Source organism: Copadichromis virginalis, linkage group LG9 (genome assembly GCF_057382275.1).
Source record: "Copadichromis virginalis isolate Kocher_CV1m ecotype Utaka linkage group LG9, C_Virginalis_male_GT1.1, whole genome shotgun sequence".
Taxonomy (NCBI): Eukaryota; Metazoa; Chordata; class Actinopteri; order Cichliformes; family Cichlidae; genus Copadichromis; species Copadichromis virginalis.
Window position 1 is genome coordinate 30,674,593 of NC_140626.1, and position 27,409 is coordinate 30,702,001.

Below are 27,409 nucleotides of genomic sequence, written 5' to 3' on the forward strand. Positions count from 1 at the left end.
TTGTGACCCTGATACTGCAGCAGATCGCTCTCATCCATTTCCTGTTATCACTTCAAATAGAAATGAGGCTGTAGAGGTTTGGTGCAGGCAGAAAAACAGCTGCAGGGACAATGAAAAGACTTTTCTGCTCCAACTTCTCCCAGCATGCTGAGCTAATGATTAGTTGGTGTTTTTCTCCAAACACTCTCTCACTCTTCTCTCAACGTGTTCACAATAAACTGAGAACAGACACCGAGGAGAGCAGCAGAAGACCTCATTCAGGAGCTAAACTCAACATGAACTGAACTCACAGTAAAGTTAGCTCGGTGCTTACCTTTAGATGAGCCCACAAACCGAGAGAAACTCCGCGATGAAGCTGCAACTCTTTCCAAACACAGGAAACAGATCAGGGAGCAGAGACCCACGTGGTTCACGCTGATCTCAGCTACGATCCAGGAGACAAGGGTGGGCAGATCGATGCAGATATCGATCCAAACGTTGGTACTACTTTATTCTCTTTGAATGAAAAAGCAGCTCTCTGTGCAAACACCTCCTCTCGTGGAGCGTCCTCACTTTGCTTCGCCTCCTCCTCCTTCTTCTTCTTCTTTACATCGTTTATTGTATTTGCGGTTGTCAAACAACAAAATGATGAATTACCGCCACCAACTGGTGTGGAGTGTGAACTGGAACGTCGACCAGCAACAATTTTCTCTCTTTTAAAAACTGGAATAAGGCCTGATAACTTTCACTTCTTGAGTCCTTTTGCAGTAAATCAATAAGATCCAGTTTCATTTTTATGTTACTGAGGTTTTGGATCAGTTACCTTCTCACAGTGTAATATAACATGTTCTACAGTTTCTTCTTCTCTTTTTTGAATGATTTGAATGGAGGTTATAATCCACCATCACTGAACTGAAATGAATCTCTAAGTAGGAAGTCATCAGTTCAGTTTTTGATCAATTTGACTGTATTTTACTGTGCAGGCTGAGTTTGATTAGATAAGTTTGGTTTTCTTAGTGGTTATATTAATGTCATAAAATAGTTTTTGATTTTTTATTAATGCATGTATGTATTTCCTTTTAAATATAGCACTAATTTACAATGGGAGTTTCCAAGTTGTATTATTGCAGGCTAAATGTCATCTAGAGCTTTGTAAACATATTCTAATAATATCTTTTAACAGGAGTGACTGATTTTAAAATTGGATTCTTTATGTCTGTGTAATATTTCATTAATCTCTTTTACTCTGTTATTTCTCTCCATACTCAACCTCGATTTTGTTTTTCCCCTATAACACACAGTTATACATCAAATATTATAAATCTTACTTTGACAAATATTTAGATCTTCACACATTTCAGGGTCCCAGTGTGGATTGACTGAAGTGTTTGTTTTTATCCCCACAACATCCTAAACATTTTACTGTTATGCACAAACAGAAACAAAAAAAATCTAAAACATGATATATGCATTACTGTCTTCAGCCTCTAGGGGGAATTTTTGTTCAGGAAGTACATTTTCCTCTGATAAGCAGCTAAAAGCACTTCTCTAACCAAAGACTGTAAACAGAAGACGCGAGAGTTCAGAAACAGTAAAACAGATTCACAGAAGCCACAATGATATTAAACATACAGCACTGACAGTGATGACAGACAACATTACAGGTCAGTTTCAAAAACAATAACACTAATACAGGGTTAAAGGTTATGAAGCTGATGAAAGATTTCATTACCTTTTAAAATACTAGACTTTGCTCAGTTGCATTCAAAACAACAGCTGCAGCAGCAGTACAGGCTGAAATGGGGGAAATGCCATTTCAAATAAGAAGAGAGCAACTGATATTGAATTACTGGGCAAGTTTACAAGGACATGCTCACGATCATCTGACAAAACCTGTTTTCCAACCATGCTGGGAAAAAGAGAAAACGCAATTGAAGAGCTTTGGGTGGACAGTGGGACAGAAAACAGCTGAACTTAATCTGGACAAGATAAACATACATCAAACAGTACCGATGCCTACAATACCACCATGGATGCTCCCTGATGCAGTAGTAGATTTCACATTGTTAAACAAAAAGACCAAGGAGAAGGGTGTTATCTTAAATTCACATACAGTGCAGGAATATATTAATCAGTATATTCCTGCAACTGTGTAGATTTATGTCAAAATCTACACAGTTGCATCAAAGAATACAGCCAACCAAAGTGGGATAGCATTTATAGTTCCTGAATTTAATATCAAGGTGGGGAAAAGGATCAGTGACGATCATCATGATGATCTATGGGAATATAACAGTAAATACTAAATATTAAACATTATTGTGCAGCGCATAAGATCGACAGCGCACAGTGTACTTTGAGGAGCCAAAAAGGGTGTAGTTTGTGTGTGTGAGCACCCGTGTGTACACCTGTGAGCATGAGCGTGCTTGTATTTAAAAGGTTCCTTCATGTAATGATCTGCTAGAGGGTGTGGGGAGCAACAGCCCCGTCCTCCAGGGCATGAAGCAGGTATGGAGGAGATCAAACTCCAGACATCCAGAGGCCTCCAGAACACAAGAGACCAAGGAAGACCAACAGAGGGGCAGCCGCGCCACTGTCCCAGAAAGAGCTGAGGAGAGTCCCAGATGAGGGTTCACTCAGCAGCCGCGGAGCAGAAGCCAGGGGGGTTGCAGTGACGTGCCCGTGAGCTCCGCCGGCAGCCAGCTGTGCCAGAGTGAACGAGCCCCAGGCCGAGAGGCCGAGGGCACCCCACCCCCGAAGTGGCCCCGATAAGCATCCACCAAGGAGTGAGCCAGTGTGTACCTGGACGCCCATCCCCAGACACAAAAAACCACCAACGTACTGAAGTCTGAGGGCGTCCGCCACTGGCAGCGGAAGTGGTGGGGGGAGATAGGCCTCCAAACCTTAGAGGGCCTGAGATGTCCCTAAAGAGGTGACGTCTGATACCCAACCTGACATATAGACACAGACATACAGGCACACACAGATACAAACATCCATTTCCACCCTCATGTTCTCATATGCACTTACTCCACACTCAACCAATGTGGAGACAGACATAAAGAGACGCTGTACACACGATCACACTCCCCAAGCGTGCTCTAAGCCCCAGGTCCCCCTGGAGGGGGAAAATGCACCCAGACCCAGGTGGTGTTTCCCTGCGGTGGGGAGAAGCAGACCGCCGCAGCAGCAGGGAGGCCCCACATTCCAGACCCCAGTCGGACGGCCAACTCCTCCTCCTAGCCCCCCCGCTCCAGCAGGCCGCAGAGAATGGGGGTGTGAGAAGACTCCAAACCTCCCTCCACCCGCTCATTGTAGTGTTGATGCATGTGTGTTCTAAGGTGCATTTAAAACCCAGGAGGGCTTGGAGCTACCTGCCAGAGAGCAGCAGGTAAGCACGTAGCCCTTCCTGCTAGCCCTCAATGTCTACGTGTATTTAAAATTGAGAGGTGGGCAACGACGCCAGGGGTGAGGTGTACACCCCGATGGTCTTTTGGAGTCCGTGTAGCGTGCCCACCCCAAAGATCCTATAGGGCTTTGGAGCGTGATGTCACAGGGGTGGGCGTGGAAAGGATTTTGGCCCGATCCGCCATTTTGGGGGTCTAAGTAAGGAGCGAAAGCATAGCCATGTTTCGTACTTGCTGTGTTGTCGGCTGCAATGTTCGATCTTACGACCGGCACGGGAATAAGGTTGGATTGTCTTTTTATGCTTTCCCAACCTGGAAGCAACATGAAGGAGCTCATGTATCGGATATTACCAAACGAAGGCGTCTAGCCTGGATAGCAGCCGTGAGACGAGCTGATATCAAGTTCTGTTACGTCTCCAGATATCAGTTGGTGTGCTCAAGACATTTTCATTCCGGTAAGTTCTAAATATGTTCACATCACACTTTATAGCTGAATAATATCATCGTTGGTGGTCTCGGAAGTTATAGAAATTGCGATCAAACATCGAATGGAGTGACTTGATTGGTTGATGTAAAGACAATAAATGAAATGAGACAGGAAGGACACAAATTGGCGTTAATAATTTGCCCGATTATCAATGTGTTAATTTGCATGTACTTTACAATTACGGGCATATAATATGATAACGATATTTTAGCAGTTCAATGATAAATGTATAACATTAATTGTGGTGGGGGGTGGACAATGGCTATTTCACTCGATGCACTCCAGCTAACTTACTTTGACGACGTACTCAGAGTTTGGCGGCTTGAAAATAGCCAAATCTTGCACCCAGCCATTTGTAAATTGGATGTGCGCCTCCAGTGACTTGTAATTACAAAACTGGTTGGCTGTGTAAGCGCTTACTCCACAAACAAGATACGTGAAGATATCGGGGTAGGACAGTGGCGGTAAGTCGTCTGGGTCTTTACTCCACTGCCGTATTTCATATGGGTCCAGATTTGCGATGCACTCTATTTTTTTCAAGTACCGCTGCTTCGCCTCTGGACGCAATCGGTCTCTATACCGTCCGTTTTCTTTTGAGCTGCTTTTAAGCATGTTTCTTGTCGTCGTCGTTCCAACACAGTGTGTTTGCTTTGATTCGTAGACCCCGAAAATGGAGCTGCGCTCCCACAATGCATTGCGGCGTGACGTCAACTCCAAAGCCCTATATGTATGTGTTATGAGAGTGTGAACAATGTGAATGTCTAAGTTGTGGGATAAAATTGAGGCACAGGCAGCCAGAAGGGGACAGAGGGGGGGATGCCTCCCCTGCACCCTGGTGACACACCTTTACCCCAAGGCCCTGCATGTGTGGGTGATTGTGGTGGAGCGGGAAGAGGGAGGCAGCTGGGTATGGGGAGGGAAGGAAGGGAGGGGCAAGTGACCCCTCCCTGGGGCCAGCTCCCCCGCTGACCCCAGTAGGCACCCCCATACTCTGCAACCCACCAGGGAAAGGGGCCCCAGGCCCATCCGGACCGGGGCCCAGTTCAACAGCGCCGCCTGGCCCCACAGAGCCCGGGACAGCCCACCTGACCCCACCACAGAAAAAACTGCACCCAACTCGTCATCCACTCATCTTCCAGACTACACAAGACAATCGATGCCCAGGCTGAGACCCAAGGGCCCCAGCCCAGAGACGGAGCACCCCCAGAACCCAACGCCCGTCCAGGACCCAACCAGGGTCAGCCAGGCTACCAGGTCAGTAACCCACATCCGTCAGCACAGACCCTCCCCTAGCCCTGCTGCACGCAGCCACGAGGAAACTGTCACCTAAGAGCCAACAGAGCCCTAAATAGGCCATGACCACAACCCCGGGTTGAGCCCTCCAAGGAAGGTGCTCCAGGGGAAGAATTCGGGAGAATTTGAATATTTTATTTTATTTTGTCACATTCCACACCAGTTGGTGGCGGTAATGCACCATTTTGCTGTTTGTAAAGAAGAAGGCGCTGTCGCGTCGTCCATGTTTTCTACAGTCATTGGGTGGAACAAAGTAAGAATGCTCCATGAGAGGAGGTGTTTGCACAGAGAGCTGCTTTTCCATTCAAAGAGAATAAAGTAATACCAACGTTTGGATCGATATCTGCATCGATCTGCCCACCCTTGTCTCCTGGATCGTAGCTGAGATCAGCGTGAACCACGTGGGTCTCTGCTCCCTGATCTGTTTCCTGTGTTTGGAAAGAGTTGCAGCTTCATCGCGGAGTTTCTCTCGGTTTGTGGGCTCATCTAAAGGTAAGCACCGAGCTAACTTTACTGTGAGTTCAGTTCATGTTGAGTTTAGCTCCTGAATGAGGTCTTCTGCTGCTCTCCTCGGTGTCTGTTCTCAGTTTATTGTGAACACGTTGAGAGAAGAGTGAGAGAGTGTTTGGAGAAAAACACCAACTAATCATTAGCTCAGCATGCTGGGAGAAGTTGGAGCAGAAAAGTCTTTTCATTGTCCCTGCAGCTGTTTTTCTGCCTGCACCAAACCTCTACAGCCTCGTTTCTATTTGAAGTGATAACAGGAAATGGATGAGAGCGATCTGCTGCAGTATCAGGGTCACAATAAACTTTATTGTCCAGCTGCTGTGGATGAACACATGAGAGGAAGTGAACTCCTACAAATTCTCATTTTAATGAGTCTGGCTGCTGTAAAGTGATGCACAGGAAGATGTTAACAAAAACTAATGAAACAGAGATGAAAGTAAACAGTGTTCATATTTGAAAGCACAGAGAATAAAAATATACTGTGGTGGTTAATGTGCAGGAGAGTGTTGAATGTAATAATGTCTTCCTGTGTCAAACACAGCTGCAGTCAAAGCAGGAAGGAAACCACTGAAACCACTGATCAAAGCTCATTAATCAAAGACCGCTGATCAATGGCCATGAGTACCATTCAGAGAGTTGGGGAGTCGCTGCAATCACAGCATTTGATCAATGAGCTTTGATCAGTGGTTGTTGTTCAGTGTTCATGAGAATTTGCATATTAATGCTCAATAACTGACCTCCCAGCCCATTGTTCCTTCAGTGGTGCTCGTTTCAGTCATTATGTAAATGCTCTGTTGAAGATTGGGGAAACCTGCAGTCAGCTGAAACTGAAGAAGTCACTTGGATGAGTGACGAAATGTTTCTCCCACAAAAAGCTACGTCCAGATGAACAGAATCAAAGTTTGGGGAATGGTGGAGGTGGTGGGACTGGGGGGCTGAAGGAGTTGAAAGTGTGGGGTGGGGGAGTAACAGGTCTGTCCCTGTTTGTGGAAACCACAGGAGGAGCTGTTCAGGCTGTTGCTGGGTGTGAATTGTTGATGGAGTCTTTAAACTTGTAGTTGCTGTTTTCCAGACTGAAGCAGAGTCGTTAGCTGAAAACTGGTTTTAGAGGTTCATTCAGGACACCTTCTCAGGCTCTTACAGCCTTACCTGTATCATAACAAAGTGTATAAACCCCAATCCACCTTTAACATGGTCCTTCTCCCAAACCTTCAAATAGGACTTTCTGGCCCTGTCATAGTAAAGGGCTGCTTAGAATATTAGAGCCAATGTCACAAAGTTCCTCCTGAAGTATAAGTGAGTGAGAGAGTTTCCTCACTTTGCAGCACAACACGTCTCACAAGATTTCTACAAGCAATCAGAGTGAAATTTGTACTTTGTGTTGTCAGATGAACATATGAGACACTTTGACTCTTCAGTGCAGTGTGGAGCCTAACAAAGATCTGTTTTGTGTCTCAGCTGATCAGCAGGAGGAGAAGAGTCTGACGGAGCAGCAGAGGAACATTTTCAGCCATCTGGACTCAGCTGAGTCACTACAGAGGAAACAATGAGCTCAACACAGAAGGTGAGGAAAATATCACAGTTTCACCAAATAATCAGTCACGTCTAAAACTCTCATCCTCCCAACCTGTTATATGACTGTGTTGTATATTATTATATATTTTTAAATTGTGTTTACAAACATTAAGAAGTCACAAGCAATTGTTATTCTTTATTATTAAGTTAACTCTTTACTGTCATTGCACAGTCATACATAGTACAATAGTACAATGAAATTGGAAAACTGTCCTACATCTGCACTACATGTAACACAACACGACAAGATTTGACACATCACAACGCAACACAAACAACACAACACAGTATAATAAAGAAGAACAAGTGTATTTGTATTGCACACTGTTATTATTGCACCTTGTTATAAATATAATAATATATATGATACTGATTTTACCGTGTTAACCCCCCCCCCCCCCCCCCCCCCTCCAAATAAAAAAAAAAGTCCAGGTAGGTAGTCAGTCAGGTCAGCTGTTAGCGCTGTTTAGGGCTATTGCCCTGTTGTAAAAGCTGTCCTTGGGTCCATTTGTTCGGGACCTCAGCAGCCTGAACCTCCTGCCAGATGGTAGCAGCTTCAACAGCCGGTGTCCTGGGTGTGTACCGTCCCGTAGGATGCTGCGTGCCCTCTTGAGATGCGAGTGCTGTACAGGTCCTTCAGGGAGGGAAGAGGATGTCCAATGATTTTTTGGGCCATATTGATGACCCTCTGGAGTGCCTTTCTCTGTGCTGTGGTGCAGCTGGAGAACCACACACCGATGCAATATGTCAGCACACTTTCAATGGAGCAGCGGTAGAAGACGGTCAGCAGCTCCTTCTTCGGGTCCATTTTTCTGAGGATTCTCAGAAAGTGGAGACGCTGTTGGGCCTTCTTTAAAACTGCAGAGATGTTAGAGCTCCATTGGAGGTCTGTGTCTACGTGCACACCCAGAAACTTGAAACTGGAGACCCTTTCCACACACTCCCCGTTGATGCTGACAGGCTGCAGCTCAGTCTTCCTCCTTCTGAAATCAACTACCAGTTCTTTTGTCTTGGTGGTATTGAGGTCCAGGTTGTTATCTACACACCAATCTGACAGCCTCTGAACTTCAGCTCTGATGAGCCCCACCACAGTGGTATCATCTGCAGTCTTGATGACTGCGTTGTCTGGGTGGGAACTAACACAGTCATGAGTGTACAGAGTGTACAGTAGGGGACTCAGTACACAGCCTTGTGGAGAGCCAGTGTTAAGGCTGAGGGCTGAGGAACAGTAGTAAAAGTAGCTCCTTGAAGAACGTTTTTATCCAAAACTAAGTGAATGTTGTACTATATTAATGTAATAATAAAATAATATTAGTAGATGAAATACAAACTATTTATTTCTAATAAAGGTTCTCTGTTTGAATCAGTTAAGTAGAAAATGAAGGAAAATGAAACGTGTGTATTTTCTGTTGCCTACATTGCAGAGGGTGACTTTGCCTCTAAACAGGAACATGAGCAGGGAAGAGGTTAAAGTGGGATTGAGCAGGTGGGAACCCTAAAATCAGCTGTAGTGGCTCAGCGTGGGGAAAAGAATCACAGCTCACAATAATTTCTGTTGAGAGCTCCAGTAGATTTTCTTAAAGTACAGGCTGTGATCAGCTGACCTGCTGCTCTCTGTGGATGTACACAACTGAATTCAACCAGATGTCAGCAGATGTTTCATGAGCTGTCCTGGCTGGTTTCTATCCTCTACACTGACAGTACACTGTCTTTATATTAGACACTATACTGTTGGTATGAAGGTGGAACTCAGTGAATGAATGTCAGCATCATGAGCTTCAGTTTAAATGAATCTCTGCTACACTTGATGTAATCTAACTGTGACATGAGCACCACAGTCACTGTGCACCAGTCACACACTGTTCTTTACTTTAAATCCATCACAGTTCAGCAAACGAACCTGTTTATCCTGCACTAACCTGCAGAGGATCTTCATGCAGTCTTTAAATAACACAGTTAATCTGCCTCAGATTGTTTTGCAGCATCTTTCACAACCTGAAAAAACATAATGTCACATGTACAGACCCAATATCTGATGTCAACACATGAGGACTTACATGTAAGCTTTAATCTCCAGTTGATCAAATCCCACTGAGCAGTCCTTCCCTTTAAATCTAACCTCTCTTCTTCCTCTCCTGTCCTGTGTGTCTTATCTTTCTCCATCTCTGAGTGAAGTTAGCTCTATTTCTTTTCTCTCCCTGTGATGTACAGCAGCTGGACCTTTAGCCAGCAACACACTGTGAGACAAACTGCACACAAACAGTTTGTGTGTTTGCTGATGTTTGTTGATAGAAACGCTGCATTTGAAATTACCTGTTTGTTCAGGTGCTGTGCAAAAAAGAAGGAAGAACAACGTCTCACTTTAACTCCTGACTATGACTCACAGTTTTGCCTCTTTCATCTCTTTTTACACTCAACAAAAATATAAACGCAACACCTTTGTTACTGCTCCCATTCCCCATGGGATGGACGTAGAGACCTAAAATTCATTCCAGATACACAATATAACCATCCCTCCCAAACAGTGGTCACAAATCAGTCCAAATGTGTGGTAGTGGGCACATCTGCTATATTGAGATAATCCATCCCACCTCACAGGTGTGCCACATCAGGATGCTGATCTGACATCATGAGTAGTGCACAGGTGTACCTCAGACTGCCCACAACAAAAGGCCACCCTGGAATGTGCAGTTTTGTCTCACAGCAAAATGCCACAGATGCCACAAGCAATGAGGGAGCGTGCAATTGGCATGCTGACAGCAGGAATGTCAACCAGATCTGTCGCTCGTGCATTGAATCTTCATTTCTCAACCATAAGCCATCTCCACAGGCGTTTCAGAGAATATGGCAGCACATCCAACCGGCCTCACAACCGCAGACCTCGTGTAACCACACCAGCCCAGGACCTCCACATCCAGCAGGTTCACCTCCAAGATCGTCTGAGACCAGCCACCCAGACAGCTGCTGGAACAATTGGTTTGCACAACCAAACAATTTCTGCACAAACTGTCAGAAACCGTCTCAGGGACGCTCAACTGCATGCCCGTCGTCCTCATCGGGGTCTTGACCTGACTCCAGCTCGTCGCCGTAACAGACTTGTGTGGGCAAATGCTCACATCCGATGGCGTCTGGCACGTTGGAGAGGTGTGCGCTTCACGGATGAATCATGGTTCACATTGTTCAGGGCAGATGGCAGCTGAGAATGTCCCAGTTCTTGCATGGCCAGCATACTCACCGGACATGTCACCCATTGAGCATGTTCGGGATGTGCTTGACCGGCGTATACGACAGCGTGTACCAGTTCCCACGAATATCCAACAACCTCGCACAGCCATTGAAGTGGAGTGGACCAACATTCCACAGGCCACAATTGACAATCTGATAGACTCCATGTGACGATGTGTTGCACTGCATGAGGCAAATGGTGGTCACACCAGATACTGACCGGTTCTGGGTCCCCAGACCCCCATTAGCGCAAAAAACTGCACATTCCAGGGTGGCCTTTTGTTGTGGGCAGTCTGAGGTACACCTGTGCACTACTCATGATGTCAGATCAGCATCCTGATGTGGCACACCTGTGAGGTGGGATGGATTATCTCAATATGGCAGATGTGCCCACTACCACACATTTGGACTGATTTGTGACCACTGTTTGGGAGGGATGGTTATATTGTGTATCTGGAATGAATTTTAGGTCTCTACGTCCATCCCATGGGGAATGGGAGCAGTAACAAAGGTGTTGCGTTTATATTTTTGTTGAGTGTATGTTTCATACTCTGGTGATTAGTACACGATCAGGATTGTCTTTCATGTGTTACTTTTCCCGTTTCTCAAGTTGGTTTGATGTTTGATGCCTGCAGTGATGAAATAAAGCCCTCAGATGCCTTAAAAGTAACACATCTGTTTTGTAAATGTAAGGAGTACAAAATACGATTTTCTTTTTCTAATGTAGGGAGCAAAAGTAAAATATTTTCCTTCACTGAATCAACTTTTAAATGTTACATTGTAATTATTAATATTGAAAAATGACAAAATGATAGAAATATATAATAGGAAACAGGAAACATAAAAAAGTATAGACTTGGTAAACATTTATTACTTTTCTGAGTGTGTTAGCATGCTAGCATTAATAACTGTGTACAGCAGGAGGGATGGGCATGATCTTAGAGTTTAAACAGTCATGAATTATTTTTAACACCGGGTTGGATGTAATGTGTCAGAACTACCAGCAGGTGGGGATAAGAGACCTTTAAGGTGTTTGGTGCCACACTCCACCTTCAGGTTTAAAACTAGTGTTAATGGAGGGAGTTTGAAGGTTGAGTTTGTTCCACGACTGCATTTCACTCACTGCCTCTGTTTGTATCTCTGTCACTGCAGGACCAACATGGAGCGAGAAGTCAGCGCTCTCAGGAGGCCGACAAACCTCACAGAAGAAAGGGAGAGAAAAAACACACCTGTGACGAGTGTGGGAAGGATTTTACTTTTAAGGCATTCCTAAAACAGCATCAGGTCATCCACACTGGAAAGAGACCGTTCAGCTGTGACTTGTGTGGAAAGTCTTTTTCCTGGAAGGGTTACCTAAAAAAACACCAACTCATCCACAGTGGAGTTAAACCGTACAGCTGTGATCAGTGTGGCAGAGCTTTTACTCACAGTAGCAGCTTACAGAGGCATCTAATTACCCACTCTGGAATTAAGGCATACAGCTGTGACATTTGTGGAAAAACTTTCAGCCACATAGAGAGCCGAAATACACACCTACGCATTCACACCAGACATGTTGTGTACTGCTGTGATCAGTGTGGCAAACAGTTTACAACAGACTCAAGCTTGCAACAACACATGTTTACCCACACTGAGGAGAAACCTTATAAATGTGACCTGTGTGAGAAGACTTTTAAAGCTCCACGTTACCTGAGGCACCAACAGATCCACACCAGAAAGAGACTCTACAAGTGCAGTTACTGTGAGGTATGTATTTATATTGTTATCTTGTCATTTTAGCCTGACTGTTTGGAACAACTCTGCTCATTAAACTGTGTTAGCATGTTAGCAATTCTACTGCATGGAAAAGCAGCTCTGAGTGATTATTCAGATTTTCATTTCAGTTATGATTTTAGTATTACTGTAGTATTATGGTGGTAGTATTGTAGTTATTGCAGCCCAGTAAAATGTGTTAACTGAAACAGTAAAATGTAATTGGACGTCTGCAGAGATGCTCTTTATTTATGTTGAAGGACTGACTTACACTGTCTTTGTGTCTTTGTTTAGAAGCAGAGAGACACAGATGGATCCAGTTCTCAACCCTGTCGTCACTGTGGTGGTGGGAAAGACTTTCGTTGTGATCTTTGTGGAAAAACTTTCAGTCGAAAAGACAATCTAAAAGTACATCAGCGTAAACACACTGGAGACAAACTGAAAAACTGTAAAGAATGTGGGAGAAGCTTCACCACATCAAGTAGATTAAAATGCCATGAACTCATTCACAGTGGGGTTAAAAAGCACCTCTGTGATCAGTGTGGGTCATCTTTCATCTCTGCATTGGAGCTTAAAACACACAAACGAGTCCACACAGGAGAGAAACCATACAAGTGCAGACACTGTGACAAAAGCTTCTCACATTCAGGTAATTGTAACAATCATGAACGTACACACATGGAAGGAAACTACAGCTGTGACTAGTGTGACAAGAGCTTCAGGAATCTCAGTTCATACTCCAAACACAAACGATCCCACGTTACTAATAAACTGTTTCACTGTTACCAATGTGCCCAAACATTCACGTCATTGTCTGCTCTGTGCAAACATCAGTGTGATACAGCCACATAGAGAGCCGAAATAGACACCTACGCATTCACACCAGACATCTTGTGTACTGCTGTGGCAAACAGTTTACAACAGACTCGAGCTTGCAGCAACACATGTTTACCCACACTGAGGAGAAACCTTATGTGATGTAAACACATGATGTCAATGAAAATATCCACCTAGTTACATTTTAACCCTGAGGGGTCGACCACTTTTTTATGTGCGATACCGATATCATAAATTTGGATATCTGCTTTTTAATCAATAAAACTGTTTTTTAAATATCTTGCTGCTTTTTGTATAACTTCATACTGAAGTTAAAAAAAACAGTAATTATTATTGTTATACCTGTATGCAAAAAATACACTGCACCCAAAATATTTCAGAGTTCAGCAAAACTGATCAATCTAATAAACTTCAACCTACTCCATCCTCCCTATTCATGTGAGTGAAGTTGGCCCCCCCACCTTCTTCAAATCCAACAAGTGTTATCAAACGTTTGTGCTGCAAAGATTTTCGTTTGTGCTGCTATCGTTTTAAAGATATTAATAAAAAATTCTAGAGGTCATCAGAGGTCAACCAGCCCCCCCACATTAATGGAATCAAACAAAACCGGTGTCAATCAATTGTGCTACGTTTGTGCTGGTTTGTGCTGCAAAAATTGTCGTTCGTGCTGCTATCATTTCAAAAATATTAATAAAATAATGTCTTTTATGTGTGCTCAATCATCCAGGTAAGTAAATTCCAAAAGTTGATTCTGTTCACCTGGACATTTTCAGTGGGAGAAACGTTTTGTCAGTCATCCAAGTGACTTCTTCAGTCTCAGCTGACTGCAGGTTTCCCCAACCTTATAAACAGTACATTTGCACAGCGAAGGAAACTAGCACCACTGAATGAACAATGGGCTGGGGGGTTAGTTCCATGATTGTTAGTATGCAAATTCTTATGACCATTCATCAACGACTACTAATCAAAGACACAGATTCTCAAATGGCCATGAGTACCATTCACCGAGAGTTGGGGAATGGCTGCAATCACAGCATTGTAAGATGGCGAAAGATGTACCCTTGGGCCCACCTTCTCGATTCAGAGATGGTCAGCATCCTGACAGCCTGATGGACGAAGCTGTCTCTCAGTCTGCGGGTTCTGGCCCGGAGGCTCTTCAGTATCCTTCCTGATGGCAGCAAACTGAAGAAGCTGTTTAAGGGATGAAGAGAGTCACCTGTAATGAAGAGGACCTTCCGGATGAGGCAGGCGCAGTAGATCTCCTAGAGAGGGAGGCAAGAGAGGTCCCCACAATCCTCTCTGCTGCTCTCACTACCCGTTGTCATTTTTTTCCTGCAGGACCCAGTGCAGGAGTCATACCACACAGTGATGCAGCTGGTGAGGATCAGTGATGGGAATAACGGCGTTACTTCTTTCAGTAACGAGTAATCGAACTACTTACTATTCCTATCGTTACAATGCCGTTACAGTTACTAGCAAGGAAACGCGGTCCGTCACTATTTTTCAACAAACAGAGGGTTGAAGCTGTGTTCAGCTTACTGCATCTTATATCAGTTGCACGGAAGTAGCTGACTACGTAAGTAATCTGGACGCTACAGCTTTAAGCAGCTGGGCGCTCCCGCGAACGGTAATCACGATCACTGTCTAGCACAACACCTGGAGCTGTTTGACTGAGGAAGAATAAAGTAGTCGTGGTAAGCCAATCCCATGACCAATTAAAGACGAAGCAACAAGGTGGTATATACCAGTTTTTAAATTGTGTTTATAGGCCACGTAAAACCAGAGTCATGATAAACAAGATATACACGGCGTTTTTTCCTCAATAGTTTCGTCACGTAAGGACAGCACCAGCAAGCACTCTCTGCTTCTCCCCCCTCCAGAGCGAGGGTGGAGCCGTAGGCATATTCAGTTCACAAGGGTTTAATGTTATATCAAAATAGAATCAAACACGTAACAGTAGCACCTAAAAACAATTTAAAAACTTGATTTTATAAAAAACAGTCCTGGATCACACATCGCTCTGTGTTTTCTTTTGTTTATAGTTTGTCCTTTTGGCATTAGATCCTAGGTTCCTTAAATGTGAGTGAAGTTGGCCCCCCCACCTTCTTCAAATCCAACAAAAGTGGTATCAAACGTTTGTGCTGGTTTATGCTGCAAAAATTTTCATTTGTGCTGCTATCATTTTAAAGATATTCAGGAAAATTTCTAGAGGTCATCAGAGGTCAACCAGTCCCCCCACAATAATGGAAACAAACAAAACTGGTGTCAATCAACTGTGCTACGTTTGTGCTGTCTCTGTTTTACAGGATATTAACAAAAATGTAAAGGTCAAAAGGTCAACCAGCCCCCCCACATTACCCAAATCTATAAAAATGATGTCAAACATTTGTGCTACGTTTGTGCTGCTATCATTTTAAAGATATTAATAAAATAATGTCTTGATGCGTGCTCAATAATCCAGGTAGGTACCAATTTCAATAGGTACCTCCCACAGGTCGCACTTATTCCGCCAACGATGTGGAGATCGAGCTGTTTTAGATTCAGCAAAATCAAAGCACTCAAAAAGATCCTCTGGAAAAGATTAAAATTCTTGGAACAGAGTTTAATACACAGAATTATATCAACAGGAAGAAAATACAGTTCTTCTTGCCTTCTGGCAGCTGAGGCGAGAAAAAACAATCCCAGGTGGCAAAAACTTCATTAATATAATTGTAGATAATATTTGACGTAAATATGCGGGTCTTGTGATTTTAAACATGTAGGTTAGATGCTTATCACAGTGATTCCATTATATAACCACTCCAGTGTATGTATAGTGTATACATGTCAGTATAAGTCAAGTGCATTTTTAATCTGTAGCTCTGTTGCAGGGTGTTTTGGTACCATTCTTTATTCATGGCTGTGTTTTGGGGCAAAATTGTGAGCAGACTCCCTTGGATGAGAAGCAACCCCACACATAAATGGTCTCAGGATGCTTTACTGTTGGCATGACACAGGACTGATGGTAGCGCTCACCTTTTCTTCTCTGCACAAGCCTTTTTCCCAGATGCTTCAAACAATCGGAAAGAGGCTTCAGCTGAGAATATGACTGATAGGTTTGCAGCATAAACCTATTCGCTGGAACGTTAAGGACAACTTGCTACACAGCAAAAAGCAAGACACAAGGCACCAAAGTTCTTCGTGTTACTCATGCATGAGGGAGACCTGCCTGGAGCCAAGTGTCGTTCCACCACTTGACCTCCGTCAGACTCTCAGCCAGGGTCCCCATAGCACTCATTTTATTGTGGTCACATGAATATGCATAGGGTCATTAACATACAACATCTTACATAGGTATACATGTGAACAAAGAATACTGTGTGTGTGTGTGTGTGTGTGTGTGTGTGTGTGTGTGTGTGTGTGTGTGTGTGTGTGTGTGTGTGTGTGTGTGTGTGTGTGGGGTCAGAGTGTGACCCCATAAACGACTTCCCTTAACCTGCTCGTCTGGAAAATCCAACAGTTCATCTATATGTAAAAAAGCACTTAGACTAAAACTGACATAGCTACGTTAATTCAGGATTACTGAATTGGAGACTCGGCTTCGCACCCTTCATTCACCCGTAGCTAGCCAGGCCCCTGTAGCTGGTGCAGCCGAAGATAGCGTAGGCCCCGCTAGCTGTTCCCCGGCAGACCCCAAGCAGCTGGGGAAACAGGGAGGCTGGGTCACGGTGAGGAGGAAGCATAGTCCTAAACAGAAGCCCCAGGTACACCACCAACCCGTTCATGTGTCTTACCGTTTTTCCCCACTCGGCGACACACCCGCCGGGGGTCAAACTCTGGTAATTGGCAATTCTGTTTTCAGACATGTGAAGCTAGAGACACCGGCAACCATAGTCAATTGTCTTCCAGGGGCCAGAGCAGGCGACATTGAAGGAAATTTAAAACTGCTGGCTAAGGGTAAACGTAAATTCAGTAAAATCATAATTCACGTCGGCAGTAATGACACCCGGTTACGCCAATCGGAGGTCACTAAAATCAATATTGAATCGGTGTGCAACTTTGCCAAAACAATGTCGGACTCTGTAGTTTTCTCTGGTCCCCTCCCCAATCAGACCAGGAGTGACATGTTTAGCCGCATGTTCTCCTTAAATTGCTGGCTGTCTGAGTGGTGTCCCAGAAACGATGTGGGCTTCATAGATAATTGGCAAACCTTCTGGAGGAAACCTGGTCTTGTTAGGAGAGACGGCATCCATCCCACTTTGGATGGAGCAGCTCTCATTTCTAGAAATATGGACAAATTTATTAAACCCCCCAAAATATGACTATCCAGAGTTGGGACCAGGAAGCAGAGTTGCAGTCTTACACGCCTCTCTGCAGCTTCTCTCCTCCTGCTACCCCCCCAAAAACCCATCTCCATAGAGACTGTGTCAGCTTCCAAAAAAGACAAAAACAAACTAAAAACCAGCAACAAACAACTTAAACATAAACAATCACAAAGGAAGAACAATACAGTATCCACATCTGAACCAAAGAGTAAAACAGTGAAATGTGGATTATTAAATATTAGATCTCTCTCCTCAGAGTCCCTGTTAGTACATGACTTAATAATTGATCAACAAATTGATTTACTCTGCCTTACAGAAACCTGGTTGCAGCAGGATGATTATGTTAGTTTAAATGAATCAACACCCCCGAGTCATTCTAACTACCAGAAATCTCGAAGCACAGGCCGAGGGGGCGGTGTGGCAGCAATTTTTCACACTAGCCTATTAATTAATGAAAGACCAAGACAGACTTTTAATTCATTTGAAAGCCTGATGCTTAACATTGTCCACCCCAGCTGTGAAACTCAGAAACCAGTCTTACTTGTTATCATCTATCGTCCAACTGGGCCTTACACAGAGTTTCTGTCTGATTTCTCAGGCTTTATATCTAATTTAGTTCTGAGCTCAGATAAAATAATTATTGTGGGTGATTTTAACATCCATGTAGATGCTAAAAATGACAGCCTCAACATGGCATTTAATCTGTTATTAGACTCAATTGGTTTCTCTCAAAATGTAAAAGAAGCCACCCACCACTTTAATCACACTCTAGATCTTGTTTTAACATATGGCATAGAAACTGAACATTTAACAGTGTTTCCTGAAAACTCTCTCCTGTCTGATCATTTCCTGATAACATTTACTTTTACAATAATTGATTACACAGCGGTGAAGAGTAGACTTTATCAAAGTAGATGTCTTTCTGAAAGTGCTGTAACTAAGTTTAAGAATATAATCCACCCACTGTTATCATCTCCAATGCCCTGTACCAACATAGAGCAGAGCAGCTATCTGAACGCTGCTCCAACAGAGGTCGATTATCTTGTTAATAATTTCACCTCCTCACTACGTACGACTCTGGATACTGTAGCTCCTGTGAAAACTAAGGCCTCAAATCAGAAGTACCTGACTCCGTGGTATAATTCTCAAACACGTACCCTAAAGCAGATGACTCGTAATCTGGAGAGGAAATGGCGTGTCACAAATCTAGAGGATCATCATTTAGCCTGGAGAAATAGTTTGCTGCTTTATAAGAAAGCCCTCCGCAAAGCCAGAACATCTTACTATTCATCACTGATTGAAGAAAATAAGAACAACCCCAGGTTTCTCTTCAGCACTGTAGCCAGGCTGACAAACAGTCAGAGCTCTTTTGAGCCAACCATCCCTTTAACGTTAACTAGTAATGACTTCATGAACTTCTTCACAAATAAAATTTTTATCATTAGAGAAAAAATTACCAATAATCATCCCACAGATGTATTATTATCTACAGCTACTCTTAGTACCATTGATGTTAAGTTAGACTCTTTTTCTCCAATTGATCTTTCTGAGTTAACTTCAATAATTACTTCCTCCAAACCATCAACCTGTCTTTTAGACCCCATTCCTACAAAACTGCTCAAAGAAGTCCTGCCATTAATTAATTCTTCGATCTTAAATATGATCAACCTATCTCTAATAATCGGCTATGTACCACAGGCCTTCAAGCTGGCTGTAGTTAAACCTTTACTCAAAAAGCCATCTCTAGACCCAGCAGTCTTAGCTAATTATAGGCCAATCTCCAACCTTCCTTTCATATCAAAAACCTTGAAAGAGTAGTTGTCAAACAGCTAACAGATCATCTGCAGAGGAATGGTTTATTTGAAGAGTTTCAGTCAGGTTTCAGAGCTCAGCACAGCACAGAAACAGCTTTAGTGAAGGTTACAAATTATCTTCTTATGGCCTCTGACAGTGGACTCATCTCTGTGCTTGTCCTGCTAGACCTTAGTGCAGCATTCGATACTATTGACCATAATATCCTATTAGAGCGATTAGAACATGCTGTAGGTATTACAGGTACTGCACTGCAGTGGTTTGTATCATATCTATCTAATAGACTCCAATTTGTGCATGTAAATGGAGAGTCCTCTTCACACACTGAGGTTAATTATGGAGTTCCACAGGGTTCAGTGCTAGGACCAATTCTGTTTACATTATACATGCTTCCCTTAGGCAGTATCATTAGAAGACATAGCATACATTTTCACTGCTATGCTGATGACACCCAGCTCTATCTGTCCATGAAGCCAGATAACACACACCAATTAGTTAAACTGCAGGAATGTCTTAAAGACATAAAGACCTGGATGGCCGCTAACTTTCTGCTTCTTAATTCAGATAAAACTGAGGTTATTGTACTCGGCCCTGAAAATCTTAGAAATATGGTATCTAACCAGATTCTTACTCTGGATGGCATTACCTTGGCCTCCAGTAACGCGGTGAGGAACCTTGGAGTCATTTTTGACCAGGACATGTCCTTCAACGCACATATTAAACAAATATGTAAGACTGCTTTCTTCCATTTGCGCAACATCTCTAAAATTAGAAATATCCTGTCTCAGAGTGACGCTGAAAAACTAGTTCATGCATTTATTACTTCCAGGCTGGACTACTGTAATTCATTATTATCAGGATGTCCAAAAAACTCGCTGAAAAGCCTTCAACTAATCCAAAATGCTGCAGCAAGAGTACTGACAGGGACTAGAAAGAGAGAGCATATTTCTCCTGTTTTGGCTTCCCTTCATTGGCTTCCTGTTAAATCCAGAATTGAATTCAAAATCCTGCTCCTCACATACAAGGTCTTAAATAATCAGGCCCCATCTTATCTTAATGACCTTGTAGTACCATATCACCCTATTAGAGCACTTCGCTCTCGCTCTGCAGGCCTACTTGTTGTTCCTAGAGTATTTAAAAGTAGAATGGGAGGGAGAGCCTTCAGTTTTCAGGCCCCTCTTCTGTGGAACCAGCTTCCAGTTTGGATTCAGGAGACAGACACTATCTCTACTTTTAAGATTAGGCTTAAAACTTTCCTTTTTGCTAAAGCATATAGTTAGGGCTGGACCAGGTGACCCTGAATCTTCCCTTAGTTATGCTGCAATAGACGTAGGCTGCCGGGGGATTCCCATGATGCATTGAGTTTTTCCTTTCCAGTCACCTTTCTCACTCACTATGTATTAACAGACCTCTCTGCATTGAATCATATCTGTTATTAACCTCTGTCTCTCTTCCACAGCATGTCTTTATCCTGTCTTCCTTCTCTCACCCCAACCGGTCGCAGCAGATGGCCGCCCCTCCCTGAGCCTGGTTCTGCCGGAGGTTTCTTCCTGTTAAAAGGGAGTTTTTCCTTCCCACTGTCACCAAAGTGCTTGCTCATAGGGGGTCATATGATTGTTGGGTTTTTCTCTGTATCTATGAAGCGCCTTGAGGCGACTTTTGTTGTGATTTGGCGCTATATAAATAAAATTGAATTGAATTGAATTAATCCTACCGTAAAACAATAAAACAAGGTACGACCTCTTCCCATGCTCCCAGGATGTAGGTGTGCATTCCTGGAATGCACACCAAGCCTTTGCAGCCTGCTAAAGATCACGCATCCTATCACTACACAATTGATTATACACCTCTAAGCATATATGGTTAAATATTTCCTAATACAAATGACAATAATAAAATCTAAACCCAACAATGACTTTGCCCCAGTCCTCAGCAGTCCATTCACCATGTTTACATGATTTTTGTTAAATTAAATCATGTTAACATGAAATAAACAGAAAAGGAAAACTGTGTTCTGACTTGTTTAGAAATATATTTTTCTTTTGTTTTTTTTATTCTTAGATTTTTTCTAGCTCCAGTCTGTGTCTCCAACAAATAGGACAAAGGATCACCTGCAGCTCAGACGGGATCTACCCTCAACCTGAGCTCACCTGGTCCACCAGCCCTTCATCCAGCATCACCAACAAAAACACAACAGCCCACCAGACTGAGCAGCAGCTTTACAGCATCAGCAGTTCTCTGATACTTCCAAACAGTGACATGGATCTATATTACATCTGTGCAGTCAGCACTTGCAGAAACAGGAAGAGAGCAGCCTTCAGAAAAAGAAATTATACATCCATCCATCCATCCAGTGGAACATTTTCATCAGATCTTTACAGGAGATTCGATCTGAACTCGGTGGAGCCTGATCTCAAGGGTTTTAAGTCTGACACTGAAACCAGAGGATCTTTCTGTCTCTTCAGATTCACTGTGATCCAGTGATGGGAGTGATTTCAGCCCTGAGTGATCACGCTGATGTTTGCACAGAGCAGATAATTTAGTGAATGTTTTGGCACATTGGTAACAGTGAAACAGTTTATTAGTAACGTGGGATCGTTTGTGTGATTTAAGTTGACTTGCAGTGGTGAAGGATGACCCACACTGGTCACAGCTGTAGTTTCCTTCCATGTGTGTACGTTCATGAAGGTTACGATGACCTGATCGTGAGAAGCTTTTTTCACAGTGTCTGCACTTGTATGGTTTCTCTCCTGTGTGGACTCGTTTGTGTGTTTTAAGGTGACCTGCAGTGGTGAAGGATGACCCACACTGATCACAGAGGTGCTTTTTAACCCCACTGTGAATCAGTTCATGTTGTTTTAAGTAACTTGATGTGGTGAAGCTTCTCCCACATTCTTTGCAGTATTTCAGTTTGTCTCCAGTGTGTCTACGTTGATGTCTTTTTAGGGAGACTTGCCAACTGAAAGTTTTTCCACACACGTCACAATGAAAGTCTTTCCCACCACCACAGTGACGACAGGGTTGAGAACTGGATCCATCTGTGTCACTCTGCTTCTGAACAAAGACACAAAGACAGTGTAAGTCAGTCCTTCAACATTTTTATCCTGAACGTCGCCTGAAATAAAGAGTATCTCTGCAGACGTCCAATTACATTTGACTGTTTCAGTTAAAAAACTCAGTTTACTGGGCTGCAATAACTACAATACTACCACCATAATACTACAATAATACTTATTTCATGTTACAGTAACATCTGAGAGCATCTCTGCAGACGTCCAATTACATTTTACTGTTTCAGTTAACACACTCAGTTTATTGGGCTGCAATAACTACAATACTACCACCATAATACTACAGTAATACTAAAATCATAACTGAATGCAGAGCGACTGAAAGCTCTGTTCCCCATAGTACTAAGGTGTGAGGACGGAACAGTAAGATGAATAGCAGATGATGATCTGAGAAGGCAGGAAACAGTGGTGATATGGAGCAGGTCACACAAATATGAAGGAGCAGATTTATGGATACACCTGTATGTAAGAAGTAACATTTTAAAATGTATCCTGGCTTCTATGGGCAACCAGTAAAGGTGCTGAAGAACTGGGGTAATATGAGCTCTTGACAGAGTGCAAGTTATGACCCGAGCTGCAGAATTTTTGAAGAAGTTGGAGTTTATGAAGGGACCTTTTAGGGAGACCAAATAGGAGGGAATTACAGTAATTAATACGGGACGTAATAATCACTCAGAGCTGCTTTTCCATGCAGTAGAATTGCTAACATGCTAACAGTTTAATGAGCACAGTTGTTCCAAACAGTCAGGCTAAAATGACAAGATAACAATATAAATACATACCTCACAGTAACTGCACTTGGAGAGTCTCTTTCTGGTGTGGATCTGTTGGTGTTCTCTCAGGTAATGTGGAGATTTAAAAGTCTTCTCACACAGGTCACATTTATAAGGTCGTTCCTCAGTGTGGGTAAACATGTGGCGTTGTAAGTTTGTGTGTTTAGCAAACTCTTTGCCACACTGATCACAGCAGTACACGTCATGTCTGGTGTGAATGCGTAGGTGTGTATTTCGGCTGTCTATCCGACTGAAGGTTTTTCCGCAAATGTCACAGCTGTATGTCTTAATTCCAGAGTGGGTAACTAGATGGCTCTGTAAGTGGCCACTTTGAGTAAAAGCTCTGCCACACTGATCACAGCTGTACGGTTTAACTCCACTGTGGATGAGTTGGTGTTGTTTTAGAGCATTCTTCCAGGAAAAAGACTTTCCACACAAGTCACAGCTGAACGGTCTCTTTCCAGTGTGGATGACCTGATGCTGTTTAAGATGACCCTTCAAAGTAAAATCCTTCCCACACTTGTCACAGGTGTGTTTTTTCTCTCTCTTTCTTCTGTGAGGTTTGTCGGCCTCCTGAGAGCGCTGACTTCTCGCTCCATGTTGGTCCTGCAGTGACAGAGATACAAACAGAGGCAGTGAGTGAAATGCAGTCGTGGAACAAACTCAACCTTCAAACTCCCTCCATTAACACTCGTTTTAAACCTGAAGGTGGAGTGTGGCACCAAACACCTTAAAGGTCTCTTATCCCCACCTGCTGGTAGTAGGAACACATTACATCCAACCTGGTGTTAAAAATAATTAATGACTGTTCAAACGTTTCACTGTAGAAAACATTGGATTAATTTTTGATTAAAGGCAATTAAGTGCCATTCATTTTCAATCTATATTAATCGCATTTTATTTGTATGAGCAAAAAAAAAAAAAAAAAAAACACAAAAAAGGGAAAATATACACACTTAATGTGTTTACTGCCTGATACCGGGCTACCGTTGTGGTGCTTTGAACGTGTTTTTTTGCAGTGATAAACCAATATTAAGTCTGTTCGAACAACAATAATACTACTATTAATAATAATAATAATATTATTATTAATAGTAATCAGAATAATAAAAACAATAAAAACAATAATAATAATAATAATAATAATAATAATGTACTTCCACAGCATGTCTTTTATCCCAACCACTCTCTGCAGATGGCCCCGCCCCTCTGTCAGCCTTATTCTGCTGGAGGTTTCTTCCTGTTAAAAGGGAGTTTTTCCTTCCCACTGTCGCCAACATGCTTGCTCAAAGGGGGTCATATTATTGTTGGGTTTTTCTCTGTATGTATTATTGTAGGATCCACATTACAATAAAAAGCACCTTGAGGCGACTATTGTTGTGACTTGGTGCTGTATAAATAACACTGAATTGAACTGAAAATTTAATTAATATCTATGGGCTCAAAGTGTAGTCATTAATATTCTGTACTTGTAAATCAGTTTTGTATGTGTAAAAAGAATTTGTGTGTGCGTAAAAAAGATTTGTTTGTGGACTTAGCAAAAAAAAAACCCAAAAAACGTTACAAGTACGAATTTTGACCCTATTTTTCTTCCTTTCATCTGATTGGTCAATGTCATGTCAATCACAAATGTAACAATCCAATCAGAGAACAGATGGGTTTGGCTGTCGGCAGGGCGCTTGTTTGAATTGGGCTGTAAAAACTACAATACTACCACCATAATACTACAGTAATACTAAAATCATAACTGAATGCAGAGCGACTGAAAGCTCTGTTCCCCATAGTACTAAGGTGTGAGGACGGAACAGTAAGATGAATAGCAGATGATGATCTGAGAAGGCAGGAAACAGTGGTGATATGGAGCAGGTCACACAAATATGAAGGAGCAGATTTATGGATACACCTGTATGTAAGACGTAAGATTTTAAAATGTATCCTGGCTTCTATGGGCAACCAGTAAAGGTGCTGAAGAACTGGGGTAATATGAGCTCTTGACAGAGTGCAAGTTATGACCCGAGCTGCAGAAATTTGAAGCAGTTGGAGTTTATGAAGGGACCTTTTAGGGAGACCAAAGGAGGGAATTACAGTAATTAACACGGGACGTAATAATCACTCACAGCTGCTTTTCCATGCAATTGCTAACATGCTAACAGTTTAATGAGCACAGTTGTTCCAAACAGTCAGGCTAAAATGACAAGATAAAAATAAAAATACATACCTCACAGTAACTGCGCTTGTAGAGTCTCTTTCTGGTGTGGATCTGTTGGTGTTCTCTCAGGTGATGTGGAGATTTAAAAGTCTTCTCACACAGGTCACATTTATAAGGTCTCTCCTCAGTGTGGGTAAACATGTGTTGTTGTAACTTTGTATGTCTTATAAACGGTTTGCCACACTGTTCACAGCAGTACACATCATGTCCAGTGTGAATGCGTAGGTGTGTATTTCGGTTCCCTCTGTGGCTGAAAGTTTTTCCACAAATCTCACAGCTGTATGCCTTAATTCCAGAGTGGGTAACTAGATGATTCTGTAAGTGGCTACTGTGAGTAAAAGCTCTGCCACACTGATCACAGCTGTACGCTTTAACTCCACTGTGGATGAGTTGGTGTTTTTTTAGGGAACCCTTCCAGGAAAAAGTCTTTCCACACAACTCACAGCTGAACGGTTTCTCTCCAGTGTGGATGACCTGATGCTGTTTCAGTGAACCCTTCAAAGTAAAACCCTTCCCACACTCGTCACAGGTGTGTTTTTTCTCTCCCTTTCTTCTGTGAGGTTTGTCGGCCTCCTGAGAGCGCTGACTTCTCGCTCCATGTTGGTCCTGCAGTGACAGAGATACAAACAGAGGCAGTGAGTGAAATGCAGTCGTGGAACAAACTCAACCTTCAAACTCCCTCCATTAACACTAGTTTTAAACCTGAAGGTGGAGTGTGGCACCAAACACCTTAAAGGTCTCTTATCCCCACCTGCTGGTAGTTCTAACACATTACATCCAACCTGGTGTTAAAAATAATTCATGACTGTTCAAACAGTAAAATCATGCCCATCCCTCCTGCTGTACACAAATATTAATACTAGCATGCTAACACACTCAGAAAAGTAATGAATGTTTACCAGGTCTATACTTATTTTTATATTTCCTTTTGTTGTTTCCTATTAGATATTTATATAATTTTCTCATTTTTTTTTAACAATAATAAATCCAATGTAACAGTTACTAGCTTGGTTTAGTGAAGGAAAATGTCAGAGTCTGATTGCAACCCAAGGGATTTCTTTTATAAAACATACTACCTACCTAAAAAAAGAAAAAAAAAACATCTGTATTTCTATCTGCTTAATTTACAAAACAGATGATTTATTTGTAAAAAAAAAAAAATGTTTGGAATCATGTATGATTGTGTTCCACTTCTAACGTCTACACCACTTTGTATTGGTCTTTCACGTGTGTCAACAGAAAATTGTACTTAGTAGTCAGTATAATCTTTTAATGATATAAGTGTGCATATGGTAGAGTACTGCATGTTGACCTTTTGATGACTTGTTGTTCACTACAAGACTTGTTATAAATTTCTTCCCACAGCGATAGTGACAGCTGGACACTCTTATCTTCGCTTCGTACCAGGCAGAGGAGTCGTTCCTTTGTCTCACACACACACACACACACACACACACCAGGGCTCTAGAGTGCGACCAATTTTTTTTGTGTGTACAGTAGTTTACAATGACAATACAATCTGTTCCCCTCACATATTTTTTAGTTTTTCTTACATGAACAGATACGATAACACACACAGGCACACCCACACACAAGCTTAAATAAACAAACAAAACAAAACCTAATAAGAAACCCAAAACAAACACAAACAACAAACCCCAAAACACACAAAAAAAAAAAGGGGGGGGGGGGGGGGGGAGATATGATATCAATCAGCTGGTAGAGCTTTTAAAGACTTGCAATAGTCTACGAAGGGGCCCCAGATACGATAAAATTCTCTGTATTTGCCCTTCGCCACAAGGCCTATCTTTTGCAATTTAAGAAATGACATCACATCTCTAAACCAAAAAGAAACTGAAGGTGGCTTTGAAGATTTCCAAAGGGGTAAGATGCAACGTCTAGCCAAAAGTGATGTAAAGGCTAATATTTTGAAGTGTGTAGGGTGGGTTAGACCAGTGTTGACTGGAAGCCCAAAAACAGCTAGAAAAGGGTCCATGCAGATTTGGGTCCCAAGAGCCTTGGAAAGAATAACTGAATACTGACTCCAGAAGCCATGGAGTCTTGGGCACAGAAAGAACATATGGCCTAGGTCCCATGGGGTGGCATGACATCTCTCGCACTGATCCATCACTTGTGGGTAAATGTCAGACAGACGAGACTTTGAATAGTAAACCCTGT

General features: G+C 42.6%; 1 protein-coding gene across 1 annotated transcript in view; it reads right to left on the reverse strand.

Moving 5' to 3' along the window:
• The window catches only part of LOC146702152 (uncharacterized), a 100,523-nt gene that overhangs the window by 4,093 nt on the left and 69,021 nt on the right, over window positions 1-27,409 (reverse strand). Inside the window, exons 4-6 of the mRNA XM_085468727.1 lie at window positions 25,241-25,837; window positions 23,032-23,628; window positions 21,962-22,232 (exon numbers count right to left, since the gene is read on the reverse strand). Of these exons, the coding sequence (XP_085324853.1) occupies window positions 21,962-22,232; window positions 23,032-23,628; window positions 25,241-25,837 (1,465 nt within the window). The remainder of the gene's footprint in view (window positions 1-21,961; window positions 22,233-23,031; window positions 23,629-25,240; window positions 25,838-27,409) is intronic.